A 16,805-nucleotide genomic window follows, 5' to 3' on the forward strand; every position below is an offset into this window, starting at 1 on the left:
CAAAAATGTTTAACTTGTCCTGAAACATTAACATGTTATCTTACATTTAGAAAAATACTTAAAATGAACTTGACAAGTGTATTCAAAGAAATTTCCGTCACAAAACATTTAGGGGCGGTTTCCCGGACAGGGGATTAGCTTAATCCAGGACTAGGCCTTAGTTTAATTAGGAAATATAACTGGTTTCAACAAAAAACATTACTGGTGTGAATTTTGAGGCAAAACATAGGGCACTGATATATTTTAACTCATTCACCGCCAGCCTTTTTGAGAAAAGTTGCCCACCTGCATTTTTGTGATTTTAACAAAAGTTTCACTAAATTCCTTGCAGGAAAAATTATCTTCTATAAATATATAAACATACAAATTATATCAAATTAAAGAGCACACCCTTTGCTTTCAAACAAACAATAAATAAACAAACAAACAAACAAAATGGGGAAAAAACGTTTCATTATATATTTACTTTTTCCACTTAATTTAACCACTGAAATATGGATATTTCTCTTCAAAAATACAACATTTTGAGGAAAAAGCTTAAAAAATTGCGTTTTTGTAAAGGAATTTATGTTAGATATCAGACTCAGAATGACTATCAAACATAAAGGCAGTTAAAATAAACCATTACTTCTTTTTAAGTTCCGTTTTTGATAAATTCGGTTTTCGCCATCCAGTGGATAAAGGCGGTATTACACTTTCACTTTGAAATTCGTCCAGAAAAGCATATTTATTAGTTAAATATTAACTCATAATTGACGAGATAACTCGTCAATGGCGGGGAATGAGTTAAGATATGTCAGTGCAAGTTGTTTTCAGTACCGCACAGGTCAGATTGTCAACATCAGGTGGAAAGGCAAAAGAATCATTCATTGCAACAGTTACGTAGTGGCCTCCATGTCCTGAAGAACCGTTGGAAACCAACTGTGGCTGAGCTGATTTCAGACACCCTTTGATCATTTAGTAAGCAAAGACGTCACACTGGTACCAGCCTACACAAATAAAACAATGAACATCATTAGAAAATGTTGTTGCATGAAAATTACTTATTTTATATAAAGTTTAGAGTCACAAAGCCTACGGGCATCAAGTCCCACAGGACTGACACAGCAGAATTCACACAGCAGAAGATGAACGAGTATCCTTAACATTGTATAACACAGCTCTCATCTGGGTGAAGTAAACATGCAGGTCACATGCAAAATATAAATTATGAGAAAAAATTTCTAAAAAAAGGATTACTTTTATATCGTACTTTGAATGTTACATTTTAAACGTCATTTTCCAAATTAAACATTTGGAACAGAGATAGGAAATCATACCATTATGCTGACTGTCAGCTTTCTTCAATAAATGTCTGATGCCCATTTTCTTCTCTAAAGATGCTTTTCCCCTGAGTTTCTCAATAATTGTCACATTCCCATTTCTTCTTTTCCATCGGTAAGTCTGGAAAACTTGATGTCCCCCTTCAGTGAATTTAAAAAGAAATATTAATATTGGAATTATGAAACACTTTGTGTAAAGTTATCTCCAGTTAAAGGCGGAGTGCACAATGTTTGAAAAACGCTTTGGAAAAGGAGACGGGCCGACTACCAAAACACATTTATAGCCAATCAGCAGTAAGGAGAGTGTCTACTAACTAATTTCAAATATCAACATTGGCTTTCAAACATTGTGCACTCCGCCTTTAAGTACATTACAAACACTGGCATGTCCAGAAATTGGGGATATTCCTTAAAGATTTCACCAATAATTGGTGATTTTGTCATTACCTGTATCCATCTTCTTTGATGACTGAAGGTTTGGTCAATGGCATTCTTTATTGATGATGTCCTCCCACTTCAACTCTGTTGAAGCTACCGTCTGATGTTCTGTAATCTCATTTTTATAAATCCACTGTGTGATGGCCCATCAAAAAAAGAAAAATGCTCCTATCATGATCAATGCAAAAATAGCACTTAGTTAGAGTCAAGTACAGTTTTTATACACATTGTCAAATAAGTAATTTCATACACATAAATGAAGTATGTAAAAGCATCCTTACGGTACATGTCCCTCTTTTTGACCAAATGAGACCATAATCCAACAACAAAATCTCCTTTGAGAGTGCCAGCTTTTACAAACAAACATTGACACAAGAATTGTGATTTACATCTAGTTAAGTATTACTGGGCAGTATTTATAACTCAATAGTGCAAAAACACTTAACAGCTAGTAGCACAAAACTACACCCATCTTATTCACGTAGCACTTTAGCCTTACTGCAAGCAGTGAAAGGTTCGTGAAGTTCGACTCTTACCATTAGACCACTACAGTTACTCTCCCAGTAATTAATTCCGTCTTGTCTAACTTTATATTGAACGCGAGCGGCGCGACACAAAAATAAAGAACAGTATTATAAAATGTGGCTGTGCATCATCCAGAATGTACAGCATCACCGATTAATAATGAGTTTTACCGTCTTTTGTCTCGTCATGCCGCTCACAGGTGTACAGTACGTTAGGTACAGTGATGGCATACTGTTTCACCATCATGTGCTTAACCAAACGCGACGAGGCGTTGCGATAATAGAAAGGCATAATTTATAATGATCCATCCTATAACGTAAGGACATAAACTGAAAAGAAACCCGTTACCGCGTGTCATGTCTATTTAGGACACGGTGTTAACGATTTACGTTACAGTGCTGAAAGCAAGTGTCACACATATTACTAACCCGTAGTCCAATGTGCCTTTCATTAAACAATGACTGTTAACATGAATCTCCAAACGTAACTTTGCAAAACGAGCGAGCATTTAACGTTACCATAATAAAGTTTAAATTAACAGTCTCCTGCACAATTAATACGAAAATTTCTTACACTATATGAAAAATAGATATCATATTATAACTGTAATTTTTTATTTAATTTCTTACCTGATGCAGACAGGAACATTCTTGACCTCTTGACTGGAAAGGCGGTTGGAAAAGAACGTCACTGCGCAGGCGCAACACAATATGCGTTGTGTGTTTGTTTTTTCAATAAACCAAATTCAAAACAGACTGCCAGCCAAGGCTCAATAAAAATGATCATGATTTTCATAATAATGAAATAAAAATAACACACGCAAAAAATACAATTAAAAATACAATAATGCGTAGTTGTCTGTCCATGTGAAACGTCATCAGCAGATTCGTGTGAACTTTCGACAGCCACCAATGGAAGAGAACGCCTGCATAATGTTTGAAATATTACTCTTATTGTGTCACAAAGTGTATGTTCAAAAGCTTTTTAGGCGAGAATGTATGTATAAAAAGTTCAAATTTGCGGTCGGTTTATAAAGAGAGCGTTTATTAAAAAATCTGCCCCGACTTTTTCGGAGTTCTGATCCAGACAACCAACGGGTACTTAGCGCTCATGTACCCCGCCCAACGCAGCTTGATCTCGGCAAGTCCTTCTGAAAATCACCGCTGGCCGCTGGGTGTTATGTGTTAGTAGTGGTTAACGGTGTTATATATATTTTATTTTCGGTACTGTCTTATGGACAATCTTTGGTCTCATAAATATATTATCTGTTCCTGGGCAAATCGTTTTGACTAAGGACAAAGTTGCATTGTAAAACTTTATATTTTTTATTTAACTTTGTGGTGAAGTGCAGACTTATTGTGCTTTTGACCGAACTTGCTTGTATATTTCCTGTTGCACAAACATCTTATACTTGATAAAGGAATGTGTTATATATGATATTTGTTTTTTATAACAAACAAAAGTACAGGATAATCAGTGTCAGTGCACGCTGCCTAAATCACTTTTTTTATGAAAACGACAGGATATAGTGTTTTATATCACATTTTTTCATGTTACTTCGTTTAAATATAAATCATCATTAAACTACAATAATTATGCATTTCATTTTATTGTGTACTTAGCGTGTTTTACACATTCATTGTGTAAGCAGTTAAGCATAATATTTACACATTATGTGTCAGTTCCAACACAAAAATGTGTTAGAATCCTTTTACACATATTTTGTGTAAATTTTTAACACATCAATTTTAAGAGTGTATATTCTTAATTCAAACAGATTTAGTATTCCCCGGTGACCTCATTTGTTATAATTGCGGAGGTTGTCTGTTATCTTAATTCGATGTAAATTGGCCATGTCTGTAATTTTTAAAGTAAAAATTTCCCCGGAAGAGACCTATATTTCGCCAAACGCCAAGGTCATGTGATCACTTAAGTACTACGAGAAACGGTATCTCTGTAATCTAATGGGTTCACATATAATTTTTCAAGCTCTTTACCTGTGTTGTTTTTTTATCTATCTTTTCTGTTTCTGTGCAGCCGGCTCTCAGAGCAGTGCACACACATACTGTACAGAGACGCATCCCTCTGCTTTCCTTGTGCAGTTTGAGGGATAACAAGCCATTTACTTGTTGTCTAAAGCCCGGAATACACTGCAGGATTTTTGCCCTCCTATAAGATCATTACCTTATCACACTGTGCGACATGGATCGTTTAAACTAGGGTACGACAGGCATGTAGACTGTACGATGATGAGACGGAAGCTTCGACGGCTGCGTCACACGTTAGTGCAACCCCAGCTAACACAAATACGTAACTGTTACATAACGTCGACGTAATATGATGACCAAACTTACGTCGTAGCGACAAACCGAGTTACGTCGTGGCGACCGGAAAAGTGAAATTCCTGGATTCGTCGCCTGCACGTAACTTCGCAACGTAATCTGCCTGTCGTGGGCACGTCGTGGCAATGGATTAAAAGTTGGTAACCAGTTAGTAATTAAAATATTTTATTTAATATTATTTTGGTGCACATCTGCAGTACAACTAATTTAACTTGTCCTTATTTGCCCATAACTAAAAGACTTACCATAACATATGAATGACAGATTTAGAGTTGAAATACTTAATTTTGTTGAACATGAATATTACATGACAAACATTTAAATAAACATATGTTAAACATTTAAATGGATTCTCCATATAATTTAAATGAGAATGTCATTTCTGAATTGTGCAGACGAAGTTTTGTCAGAAGGAGAAAGTGAGAGAGTTGCTGCCCTCTTCATGTTTCGGTTGCCAGGGTAACGCTGCTCTCAACCTTCATCAGTACAAAACACCAAACGTGTCCCTCAAAACTTTAAAATAAAAACAATAAAATAAATAAAGGTTAAAGAACATCTACACGTTTTCATAAATATTGTTTTATTTGTTGTGAATTAACGTTAGTGTCTTACCTGATGAAATGAAATTTCCTGTCAGATAAACCTGTCAGTGCAGCATAAAACACGCTTTATGAAACGGGCAGTTCTGGTTATTCATTCTGATTGGTTGAAACATGTTCTAAGCCGTGATAAAATACACCGGTAACCTCACGGTTCAGACCACATTACAAGAGTATCACTGCGTCACTGTTGATACGTACTGATTTATGAAAATAAACACCACACTCTTTAATCATATTTTTAATTTGTCTACGTTTGCACAATTAATGGCGATATCCAGATAAATGTCAATAAATATTGTTGATTCATCTCGTCGATAAAGAGAAAACATTGTCTGAGGGGTTTATAACTCAAGTTCATACGTCCGCTATTATCCACTAGATGGCGATCTTACCCAACTTAAACACTGATGCATTCACTCAACACTAAAAACAGCGTGTTTTCATCAGGCTCTGAATCTGATCTCTTACAAAAGTTCTTCACAAAAAGGGAATTATCTCCGCTTTTAGAAAAAAAATTTGAGAGGTGATAAGAGAACAAATGAAGGTAGGATGAAACTTTTTTTTTTTTTTTTAAAGCGGATGGTCTGTTCTTTCATTATGTTTATTTAAAGAAGATACTTTTTCTGCAAGGCATTAAACTAAAACTGGGTGGCAACTAAAAAAAAATGCTGACGGGGAAAGAGTTCAGCATGCTTCCAAGCATATTTAATCATCACTTCAACAGTTGCACAATATAAATGTTAATGTCAATTTTAGATGAATGTTGATTTATAAAAATGAACACCACAGTCTTTAATCATATTTTCATTGTGTCTTTGCTGCATCTCTGTTGGTTGTAAACTGCGCTCTGTTTCAGTCACACTTGATTCTGAGGAACTACTTTGTTTGGCGGAAGAGTAATATTTGTACTATAATTACAACTTATTTGTGTTTTATTTTATAAAATCCCGCTAACATTATGCATATGAAGTAACCGTTTTATAAACGCAATAAACCCCTCGAAGCGTTGGGTTAGCAGTGCCTAACAACGCCCCTTAGCTGTCTTGGGGTTTATTGCTTTATTATACTGTGAGCCTTAATAAGTATGTTAAAATGCTGTTTTCAACACTCTTAAGCAACTAAAATAAGTTATTATGAAATTTAAACGGGTCTCAGTTCAGAGAAATAAAAAAAGGTCCTGTCAGACGCCGTTCTGCTGTGCACGTGCGGTCATTTTCTCTTCCTGCTTCACTACTGTTCGGACACTTTTACTTGCGCTCTGTGCTTTGCGCTTTTGCTTTTTCGTTTTTATCTTTTGATTCAACTACCAGCAGTTCAGCACAGTGCTCAAACTAAACAATTGGGCACTCACACTAAAACTACAAATTCCTGGAACTATATTGATATTTGGAACATTAAACAACTTGGGGAATTTGTCATAGCGGTCTACCAGTCTGCTATTGCCGGGAGTTGACAATCCTAAAACCGGACAACACAACTGCCCACACTCAAACAGAAGAAAAGAAGAAAGAATGCCTTCTTCTGGATCTAAATCCACCTGCTGCTCAAATTGCCACAGACTTTTACAAAAGATTGCAGTTCTCGAAACAAAGTTACTTGTGGCGCTGCCGACCCTACCAGAACATACAGCGGAGCTTCATCGTGGTCCTTCTCAACATACAGCTGGTGAGTCCTGTGAACCTAATGCTTTTAAACAGGTCATAGTGAGCTCAGAGAACCCTAAAGAAATTGAGGACACAAACCGATGGCATAAACAGGGTGCGAGACCCAAAAGTGCTCAAGACATTAGACTGTCACGAGTGTCACAAATTGCTGCATTAGCATCATCTACCCCAGATATGGGTACAACTCGAGTAGCCAATATTGGTATTCTACCACCCCCTGTACAACTTGAAAATAGATTTGAAGCACTAATGAATTTGGGTGAAGAATCCCCAAATGTTAATGGACACAGATCACATCAGCCAGTAGCTTACAGCGCTAACAGACGCTCAATATCATACAGGCAGCGGCGCTCCGCTCAGACAGCAGCAGAGCCAAGCACGCTGATAGTGGGTGACTCTATTATCAGAAACTTTGAAAGCAAGGCTACCCGTACATACTGTTTTCCTCGGGCAACGGTTTCTGATGTTAACAAGGAACTTTGCAACATTCTGATGAAACATAAGTCTGTCAGTCGGATTGTCATACATGTGGGAAAGAATGATATTCGGAAAGAGCAGTCTGAGCTCCTTAAGGTGGATTTCAATGAACTTTTTGAAACACTTGCAAGGCTGAAAGTTCAATCTTTTCAATTCAATTCAATTCAATTCAATTCAATTTTATTTATAAAGCGCTTTTCACAATTTGGTAATTGTATCAAAGCAGCTTTACATAATAGATGCAGTGAAAAGCACAGAAAAACGACAGATAGCACAACATAATAAACGATAGCACAAGCAGTTAAATTTGCTACGGCTATAAATCTACATTATAAACAAACGTATTACTAATGTAACGTATAGAAGTTAATCCCAAAAAGGCTGCCTCCCCGGGTTGAAAAACCCCCTAGGAGAAAAAAACCCCGGAATTTTAGCCGGGGAAGTAAAAAAAGTCATAGGAGGAAAAAACCCTTGGGAGGTATATATATATATATATATATATATATATATACACATTGAAACGGAAGGAGATTGAGCGGAGATTAAGCAGAGATTAAGCGGGTTCTGCCGGTGGTCTTTGGTCAGGCATCAGCTGGACATCACGTTGAAGAACAGCTAGTAGATCAGTTGTGTGCCGACTTTCACATGTACCGGAACTGGATCTGTTTGTCTCGTCCTCGGGATCAAGGACGAGACAGGGAGAGAGACACAAAATCTTATTAGCGTAGGGGCCGTTCACATAGAAAACAAGTGTCACACAGTAATGTGGTTTTAGTCAGCTCGGTTCCGGACAGGCTAACTATTGCTGGTTAAGTGTATTACATATAGTTAATGATTTTAGAAACGGAAACAGAACTCGTTTGACTAAGGCCAGAGGCCCCACTGCCGTCCTTAATGCTAACGTACAGTGGCAAACGGTTCTGTATGACATACTATTTTAAGGTCGTGGGAAAAGGCCAAAATTGCAAGCCGGCCATATTTGGCAGTTAAGACTCAGTCGAAAACCAATTCAAAGTTTCAGCATATTACTAAAGAGTATTAATGAGATTTACCATGCTTTGAAGTGTTGACGAAAAAAAAAAGGTTTTAATTTATTCATTAATTAATTTATTTATTTATTAGGTTGTACAAGCTAGCTATTAGGAGATAAGTACCATTGTTAAAACAACTATTTGAAAGCCTTGTTAAAGAGAAAAGTTTTAAGTCTAGATTTAAAGTTATCTACTGTCTCTGATTTTCGGACGTCGGTTGGTAAATCATTCCATAGCTTAGGGGCTAAGTAGGAAAAGGATCTGCCACCTTTAGACACTTTTGATATTTTAGGGATAATTAAGAGGCCAGAATTTTGTGACCGCAATGCACGTGATGGATTGTATTCTGATAATAATTCTCTAAGATATGAGGGTGCTAGGCCATTTAAGGCTTTGTAGGTGATTAGTAATATTTTAAATTGTATACGATATTTAACTGGTAGCCAGTGTAAAGATGCCAGAATAGCCTCTGTGCACAAGCGAAGTGACGAACTTCCGCTGTCGCCTGAAGTCGGCATATCTGTTTCCGGTGTACTTGCGCGTCGCCCAAAATGTCTGTTTTTACTCGATGTCTCCAGGATCTTCCGAAAATACGCGTCAGCGATGTACATCGCATTGTTGATGCCTGGTCCCCTGCTCCAACAAGCAAGAGGGACAAGGGCTTTAAACTCTACATATCGAGTTATTTGCACAACTATGAGGGTAAGTATTTTAATCGTATGTGGTGTGACAGCAGATAGCGGCTAAGCTAGTTAGCGATGTGTTCATTTTTATTGTAACGTTAGTACAGAAGCTTGTTTTTCCTAATTTAAACCCAGACTGATCGTTATTTTTTGTGATAATTGTAAAATCAATTGTATTAACTTGCTTTCCTCTCAGTTTCTAATAAAGATCAGAGCACAGGTGAAGTCACTGTCAGGGCATTGTGCTACAGGTCCATGAAGAAAGCAGAGAAACCTCACAGTTTGAGTGTATGGTGCAGCTAACTTTAGATAAAACAGCAGTTATAGGCTTGTTCATTTAGTAGCCTGGTGTTCGTGATGTTCCTGGGGATTTAGCAAAGGTAATTCTTGTTTATTATAACTCTTGAGTACGTAATGAAACGAATGGCTAAAATTGACAGGTGAGTGTACCTTGCAGGTCCCCATTCGGGTTACTGTATGCGTTCTTGTTCATGTTATAAGCTTGTTACTTATTATAACCCGGTGTTCCTTGTTCCTGGGGACTCGGCTATGGTTAATCATGTGGAATGTAACTCAAATCTAATGAAAACAGTTATTGTAGGCAGGTAAGTTTCCATAGCTGGTTCCCTCCGGGTAAAATGCGTTCTTCCTATTCAAGTTTTCAACTCAGTCATTCGTTTAAGATTCAGTCTTGTGTTATAGGTATCAGGTTATAATGTTTCAAATAAACGATTATAGATTTTGATCTAATGCAGTTGGCATATTATACAGCATAATCTAATCCAATCTATTTGGATCTGTTTATATAGAATATCTATATAACAAGATTATGTCCTAACAAATGGTCAAACAGTGATAAACAAGACTATGTCTCAAACCAATTAGTAAACAGTGATGAACAAGACTATGTCCTAAACAAATGATTAAACAGTAAACAAGCTATGATAATTAAGTATTTAATATGACATTTTACTTCTGCAGGTGGTACTGAAAGATTCAATTCCTGTGGAGCTTGTGCAACACAGCTGCACATGTGTTGCTGGAGCAGCATTATGCAACCACTGCGTTGCTTTGCTGTTTCAGTCAGCACATTACTCGGAACTGAATGTGCCAGTTGTGCCTCCTGTGCTAAGCTGTACTGAAGGGGAACAGCAGTGGTACAAGCCCAGAACTTTGGTAAGTTTGCACTGTTTTTATAGACCTGTTCACTATATTTTCTAAACTACTTCTAACTGTATCCTGAATAACTTTATAGGGTATAAAGCCAGGCCCTGTTGAAAAGATGGCTGTGCTGTCGGCTAAACCAAAGCGTAGAGCAACAACCGAGGGTGTAAGGTAAATGTTGAATATTGTAGATTATTTATTACAATTTATACCACAGATCTGTTGAACATTATCTGTTATCAAATGTCTTAAAAATAGTCACCAGAGCAACGTTTGTGGTACCCGTGGTATAAGCGGAATAATTGACTCCGGTTCTTTGAATTATTAGAAAATAATGCATATCTAAGGTGGTAATGCGACACAACGCGAAGTGCCGTTACACCGCGGGTGTGCATTACTGTTTACTGTATGAAGTGAAATATCTGTGGACATGCCACTTCCCAAGTTTTATGTTCTACACAGGAGCACACTCTACAAAGGTCTGACTGGGGATTTGCCTGATCTGTCCGTCCTTCAGGTGAGTAGGGCTATAACAATAGCAAATATCACTGTACAGTATGATTAACCAAAATCTGTATACCAATATTTCCTGGTTTTCTTTTTCCTCCCCTTTTAATTAAATGTACTATGGCCCATCAATTATACAAACAAATATTCTGCTTCAAAGAAAAAACCTGAAATTCAATTTAAATCAATAGGATAATAACCTCATTAGGGTGTTCTCACTTGATTATAGACTTCATAAGGGTGTTCTCATATCATTATGGACTTGTATGCCATGCATAATGTTCTGTGGATAGTAATTTACTCGAAATTTTAAAGATACTGCTCATTATGTTTTTATAGTATTATTATTATATTTAGTGTATTGCTAATCTATATATTGTTACTTCCAAGGTGACAGAGGTTTTCAAAGATTTCTCTAAAGATGACACACCGATGATCTGCAGCTTGGGCATCAGCTCTGAAATTCCCCTGGTCGACTTCACCCTTGGCAAGGTTCAAGCCGGTAGTCCCTTGTCCTACCAACAACCTGCAATAGCAAAGCGAAACCCCTCCTTCCATGCTGCCCCACCACAACCATCTGTGCCTCTTGAGAATTACTGCTTACAGCCATCCAGTTGTATGTTTGTCTGCACTCAACCACAACAGCTTCACCTTAGGAGTCTGGAGGTCACCTGGGACATGGCACACCAATATGAATGTGCCACCAGACACCAAAGCACATGTACTGAATGGCATCAGCTGAGGCGGCATAGACTGACTGCCTCACGATTCAGAGAGATCTGCCAGGTCCGGGAAAAGACTGAAGAAGGTCTGGCTACCCGGATACTGCAAGGGACCCGTCAGACAGCGGCTATGAAAAGGGGGCTTGAATTAGAGGCGGATGCTATCTGGGAATATTGCCAAATTAAAAGGGTCAACCACTACCCCTGTGGTTTGGTCATTCACCCTGATGCTCCTTGGCTGGGGGCGTCTCCAGACGGGATCATCTTTGACCCTTCAGAGCCATGTCCATTTGGGCTGGTTGAGATGAAGTGTCCGAACGTCAAAAGCTACGTAGACTGTCCATATTTGAAAATGGAGTCAGGCAAATTGGAGATAAAAAAAAACCATGCTTATTACTGGCAAGTGCAGGGCCAGATGCTAATTACGGGAATGGATTGGTGTGATTTTGTGGTTTCGGCTGAGGATGACATACTCATCCAGAGAGTTTACAGAGACAGTGATGTTTTGGATGCAATCAGAGAAAATGTAGACAGGTTTTATTTTTATGTCTACATACAGAAATGTGTAATGCCTAATGTGTAATATTTCAACAGTATGATTTTGTAGTGTTTCCAATTAAAAGTTTTATGTTATGTATGAAATGTGAAAGGTAAATGTTTTTATGATTAAGCGCAATAAAAGTATTTTAACACTTAAACACTACCATTGTACTCAATAGAAGGCAGATGTTGCTGGCACTACAAGTGCCTCTTTGACAACTTTAAACTGCAAATTATTACATGACCATGCCTGTGATTTTAGATTTTTTTTTATTGTGTTGCACTTTACAAACTGTATCGGAGAGACAATTTACAAAGTGATAATTTATTCTAATGAATACTGTATATTGAACACAAAAACTGTTAAAGGGATAGCTCAACCAAAAATGAAAATTCTGTCATCATTTACTCACCCTTATGTTGTAACAAACTTGTATGAATTTCTTTGTTTTGATGAACACAAAGGAAGATAATTTGAGAAATGTTTGTAATCAAACCGTTTGTGGACCCCATTTACTTCCATAGTATAGGGTTCATCAAAACAAAGAAATTTATGCGAGTTTGTAACAACATGAGAATGAGCGAACAACGACAGAATTCTCACTTCTTGGTGAACCATCCCCTTAATATCGATCTCTTTGGAAGAACATTTGGCTACAGTTTAGGGATGCGAGATAATTTGCATGTGATAGTCATTGCGCATCTCTTCAGTGAAGCCGGTTTACTACTAATCAAGGAACCGCAATGACCATCGCATGCAAATTAACGCGCATCCCCACTACAGTTTTTCACTTCATAATCTCCATTTCTTGACCAGTGATCCATTTTGGTAGTTTGAAAGGAGACAAGCGACTGTAAAGATTTGGTTAATGCTCCCTGCAATGGAGAGAGGGATGGTGGTATCAAACAGTTTATTCTCTTTTACTCTTCTAATTAACCTTTCAATGTGCACCCTCAAACGGGCAATGGACTGGGTCTTCAGAACCTCCCCCTGTGACATTTGGGCCCTCTTGGAGAGGAAGGCAGGACGATGAACAGGCCCAGGTACAAGGCCTTCAACCAAGAATCCCTTGTCCACCATAATGGCCATGTCAGGTGTTAAGAGTGATGTAATCCCTGACTGACGAAACACCTCCCTGTCACTCATGGAACCCTCAAAGAGTGCTGACACGAAAGTCAGGGCTCCGTGAGGGGACATGCCCACCATAGCCTTAAAGGTGCAGTGGGACTTGTAGTTGGAAAAAACTTCACTCTGAAGGAGAAGGGATAAAGGTGTTTGACACCGTAGCTCTGTACAATCAAGCACTACTTGTGTATTGCTGTAGCTGCCATCAAAGTCGTGTGGAAGACTAGCCTTCACAGCTGCAGGAGACATCCATATGCAGACCGAGCCCAGTAAGCAGTAGAGGAAGTTGGCCCAGGTCACAATGATTCGACTGACTGTTGCTCTGTGGATATTAAATCTATGACCCAACTCCCTCTGGGTACAGCCAGTGGACAGGTATGTGAGAAAAAGGAATAGCTCATCTATCGGCAGCAGTTTCTGGGGGGAGATGAGTTAAATGTGATGAGTAGGGGTGTAATACAATACCACAATACAAAATTACAACAACATAAATCATGGATAGTTAATATCTGTTTTGATTACCCAAAATTAAAATGAATGTGTTAAAGATAAAATCCAGTTTAAAGAGTTTTACTGTCAGTACTACATTAAACTACAATATATAATGGTGAATATAATAATAATGCAATAGGGGAATATGTTAAGTTGCAATAATATTGTATTGTGAGTTCAGTATCTCGTATTGAATCGTGAAATGAGGTTATAATTACACCCTTATTATGAGTGTCAGTTCAAAACCATCCTTTTCGTGTGTGTGTGTGTGTGTGTGTGTGTGTGAAAAGAAAACTTACAGTTGGTCTGGTTAAAGGGCTTTCAGTTGTTGTGGTAGTGGCATAGTTTTTATTTGCCCTGGTGACCCTAACAATTTTTGCTGTTGCTGCCTCGATCAGGTGCCAGAACGCCATCAGATGCTCGTATGAGGGGAATCTAAAATACAGTATTACAATTAGTTAAAAGGGCTGAGGAAAAATAATTACTTGGTCAGTTAGTTATTTAGTAAACAGGTATGAGAAGATGATGATATTACAATTATCTTACCTGGTGTAAAATCTAATGTCTCCAGGAGACGAGGCAAACCGTTTAAGTCCAAAGGAGTTTTGAAGATGAAATGTTTGAAGCTGTTCTCTGAGCGTCTCGATTTCCCTCAACGCATCTTCATATCGCTCCTGGTCCACACATACAGTACGACTGGCCCCGTAGTCGTGGTCCAAAACCATCGGGACCATGAATGGTTGCTCGATGTCTTCATCAGGCCCCGGCATGTCTGGTTCTGGACTCGGTGGTCGAGATCGGCGCTCCCAAACACCGGCCCGTGACACCTTAGTGTAGTTATTCCACTCAAATAACGACGGAACACAGCCTACTGCTAAAACCCGTCTACCCCTAGCAGTAGTGTGGATGTCATTCTCGTGAAAATGTCGACTGCATACCTTAGTGTGGGGAGTCACCGTAAATCGTGCCCTCCTTATTTTGTGCAGCCACTGCGCACGAAGGTTGGTGTCTTTTGGGAAACAGTGGAAGCTCAAATGGGTGTTATTTCGACTTGAAGCAGAGCAAAGTGGCACACAGCAGTGCTCCTTAGATCCACCTACAGCTCTTAGAAACTTAGATGCGTCACGCACATTATATCTCTTTTTTCGTACAACAGCAGCACTCATCTTGTTTGTTTATAGCGGATGCGGATGAAGACGAAGTAAACCGGAAACCGATATGCCGCCTTCTGACAATAGCAGAAGTTCGTCACTACGCTTGTGCACGGAGCCTATTGGGCTTATGCGGTCATACTTCTTAGTTCGAGTAAGAACTCTTGCAGAAGCGTTTTGAACTAGCTGAAGCTTGTTGACCTGTTTTGCATGGCATCCTCCGAGTAACGAGTTACAATAGTCTATTCTAGAGGTCATAAAAGCATGGATAAGCTTCTCTGCATCTGATGCAGACAACATATGGCGTATTTTTGAGATATTTCTAAGGTGGAAGAATGCTGTGCGGCAGACATTGGAGATATGGCTGTCGAAGGATAAACTGCTGTCGAACATCACACCTAAATTCTTAACCGTGGATGTTGGCACCACAGTGCAGCCATTTATGGGCAACTTGTAATCTGTCATATTATATTTGTAGCGATTCGGTTCGATAACAAGTATCTCTGTTTTATTGGAGTTTAGCATAAGAAAGTTATGTGACATCCAGTCACTTATATCGCTGATGCAGTCTGATAGTTTAGAAAAATTGTGTGTTTCGGTAGGATGCGAGGAGATGTAAAGCTGTGTGTCATCTGCATAGCAGTGAAACTGTATGTTATGATTTCTGATAATATCTCCCAGAGGTAACATATATAACGAGAACAGGATAGGACCTAAAACTGATCCCTGCGGTACGCCGTATTTAACCAGGGAGTGATGTGACTCCTCCTCATTTACATAAACAAAGTGATAGCGATTGGTTAGATACGATCTGAACCAAGCTAGCGCCTGACCACTGATGCCAACATAGTTTTCTAGCCTATTAAGTAAGATTGTGTGATCTATTGTGTCAAAGGCTGCACTAAGGTCTAATAATATAAGGAGTGATATTTCACCACGGTCGGATGTTAGGAGAAGGTCATTTGTAACTCTAAGCAGCGCTGTCTCTGTGCTATGGTGGGGCCTGAATCCTGATTGGAACTTTTCATACGTACTATTATTTGCTAAGAATGTGCGTAGCTGGCTTGCCACTACCTTTTCTAATATTTTGGAAAGAAAAGGGAGATTTGAGATTGGTCTAAAGTTATTTAGATCTCCCTGGTCAAGGTTTGGTTTTTTAATGAGCGGTCTAATAACTGCTAGTTTAAAAGCTGTTGGAACGTAGCCTAATTCTAATGATGAGTTAAAGACATTTAGTACTGGGTTAGACACTATAGGGAATACCTCTTTGAGTAATTTTGTGGGAACAGGGTCCAATATACAGGACGATGATTTGGATGATGCTACTAATTTAGATAGCTCATCTATTGTAGTAGGTTTAAATGACTCAAGATGTTCGTATGGTAGGCAAGCATTAAATGTATTACTGGGTAGAGTGGTGGCTGCTTGGGTACCTACAATGTTTTCCCTAATAATCATAATTTTCTTAGTAAAGAAGTTCATGAAGTCATTACTATTGTGTGGGAGTTTATTAGTGGGTTCTGTTTGTTCTTTATTTCTAGTCAGTTTCGCAACTGTGCTAAAGAGGAAGCGAGGGTTATTATGATTTTCTTTAATAAGATTGCTGAGATACGTAGATCTGGCGATTTTTATAGCCTGTCTGTAGTGTTTAACACTCTCTTTCCATGCTGCACGCCATACCTCTAACTTTGTGCTTCTATAATTTCTTTCCATTTTCCTAGTTGCCTTTTTGAGTGCTGCTGTGTGATGATCATACCATGGAGCTGGCGTTTTTTCTTTGATTCTCTTTTTAGGGGTCAAGCACCGAAGGTGCTGTGACACCTATTGGAATTGTTAGTATTATTAGGGGTCAAGCACCGAAGGTGCTGTGACACCTATTGGAATTGTTAGTATTATTATTATTATTATTATTCTGCTTCTTCTTCTTCTTCTTAGCCATAGGCGTCTATGGCAGCCCTATGAACCGTACATAGGAAAATGATGAAATTTGGCACAGTTGTAGTGGTGGTCTTAAAAAGT

General features: G+C 38.5%; 2 protein-coding genes and 1 long non-coding RNA gene across 5 annotated transcripts; 1 reads left to right on the top strand and 2 right to left on the bottom strand.

The window, feature by feature from the left end:
* Window positions 1-661: 661 nt before the first annotated feature.
* Window positions 662-3,903, bottom strand: LOC129418310 (uncharacterized). 3 transcript variants are annotated; one of them, XR_012370354.1, is made up of 4 exons: window positions 2,042-3,903; window positions 1,745-1,893; window positions 1,079-1,463; window positions 662-989 (listed from the first exon to the last, which is right to left on the bottom strand). It is a non-coding gene; the product is annotated as an uncharacterized lncRNA (long non-coding RNA). The 3 variants fall into 3 exon arrangements; XR_012370353.1 differs by having other exon boundaries at window positions 663-989; window positions 1,745-1,928; XR_012370352.1 differs by having other exon boundaries at window positions 666-989; window positions 1,770-1,928.
* Window positions 3,904-8,568: 4,665 nt separating this feature from the next.
* LOC129422685 (uncharacterized) lies at window positions 8,569-12,287 on the top strand. Its single transcript, XM_073869460.1, has 5 exons — window positions 8,569-9,103; window positions 10,066-10,260; window positions 10,340-10,419; window positions 10,711-10,765; window positions 11,146-12,287. The coding sequence occupies exons 1-5, from the start codon at window positions 9,005-9,007 to the stop codon at window positions 12,058-12,060; spliced, it is 1,344 nt and encodes a 447-aa protein (XP_073725561.1). The 5' UTR covers window positions 8,569-9,004; the 3' UTR covers window positions 12,061-12,287.
* Window positions 12,288-12,640: 353 nt separating this feature from the next.
* Window positions 12,641-16,571, bottom strand: LOC129435205 (uncharacterized). Its single transcript, XM_073869461.1, has 3 exons — window positions 14,182-16,571; window positions 13,935-14,070; window positions 12,641-13,560 (listed from the first exon to the last, which is right to left on the bottom strand). The coding sequence occupies exons 1-3, from the start codon at window positions 14,799-14,801 to the stop codon at window positions 12,811-12,813; spliced, it is 1,506 nt and encodes a 501-aa protein (XP_073725562.1). The 5' UTR covers window positions 14,802-16,571; the 3' UTR covers window positions 12,641-12,810.
* Window positions 16,572-16,805: the final 234 nt, after the last annotated feature.

Source organism: Misgurnus anguillicaudatus, chromosome 7 (assembly GCF_027580225.2).
Source record: "Misgurnus anguillicaudatus chromosome 7, ASM2758022v2, whole genome shotgun sequence".
NCBI lineage: Eukaryota > Metazoa > Chordata > Actinopteri > Cypriniformes > Cobitidae > Misgurnus > Misgurnus anguillicaudatus.

Bases quoted from the DNA above. Each gene is read 5' to 3' on its own strand.
- LOC129422685 (XM_073869460.1), top strand. From the start codon at position 9,005: ATGTACATCGCATTGTTGATGCCTGGTCCCCTGCTCCAACAAGCAAGA. The intron at 9,104-10,065 runs GTAAGTATTTTA...TTACTTCTGCAG, and splicing joins TTATTTGCACAACTATGAGG to GTGGTACTGAAAGATTCAAT. The intron at 10,420-10,710 runs GTAAATGTTGAA...TGTTCTACACAG, and splicing joins GCAACAACCGAGGGTGTAAG to GAGCACACTCTACAAAGGTC.
- LOC129435205 (XM_073869461.1), bottom strand. From the start codon at position 14,801: ATGAGTGCTGCTGTTGTACGAAAAAAGAGATATAATGTGCGTGACGCA. The intron at 14,071-14,181 runs GTAAGATAATTG...ACTGTATTTTAG, and splicing joins GACATTAGATTTTACACCAG to ATTCCCCTCATACGAGCATC. The intron at 13,561-13,934 runs GTAAGTTTTCTT...ATCTCCCCCCAG, and splicing joins GCCCTTTAACCAGACCAACT to AAACTGCTGCCGATAGATGA.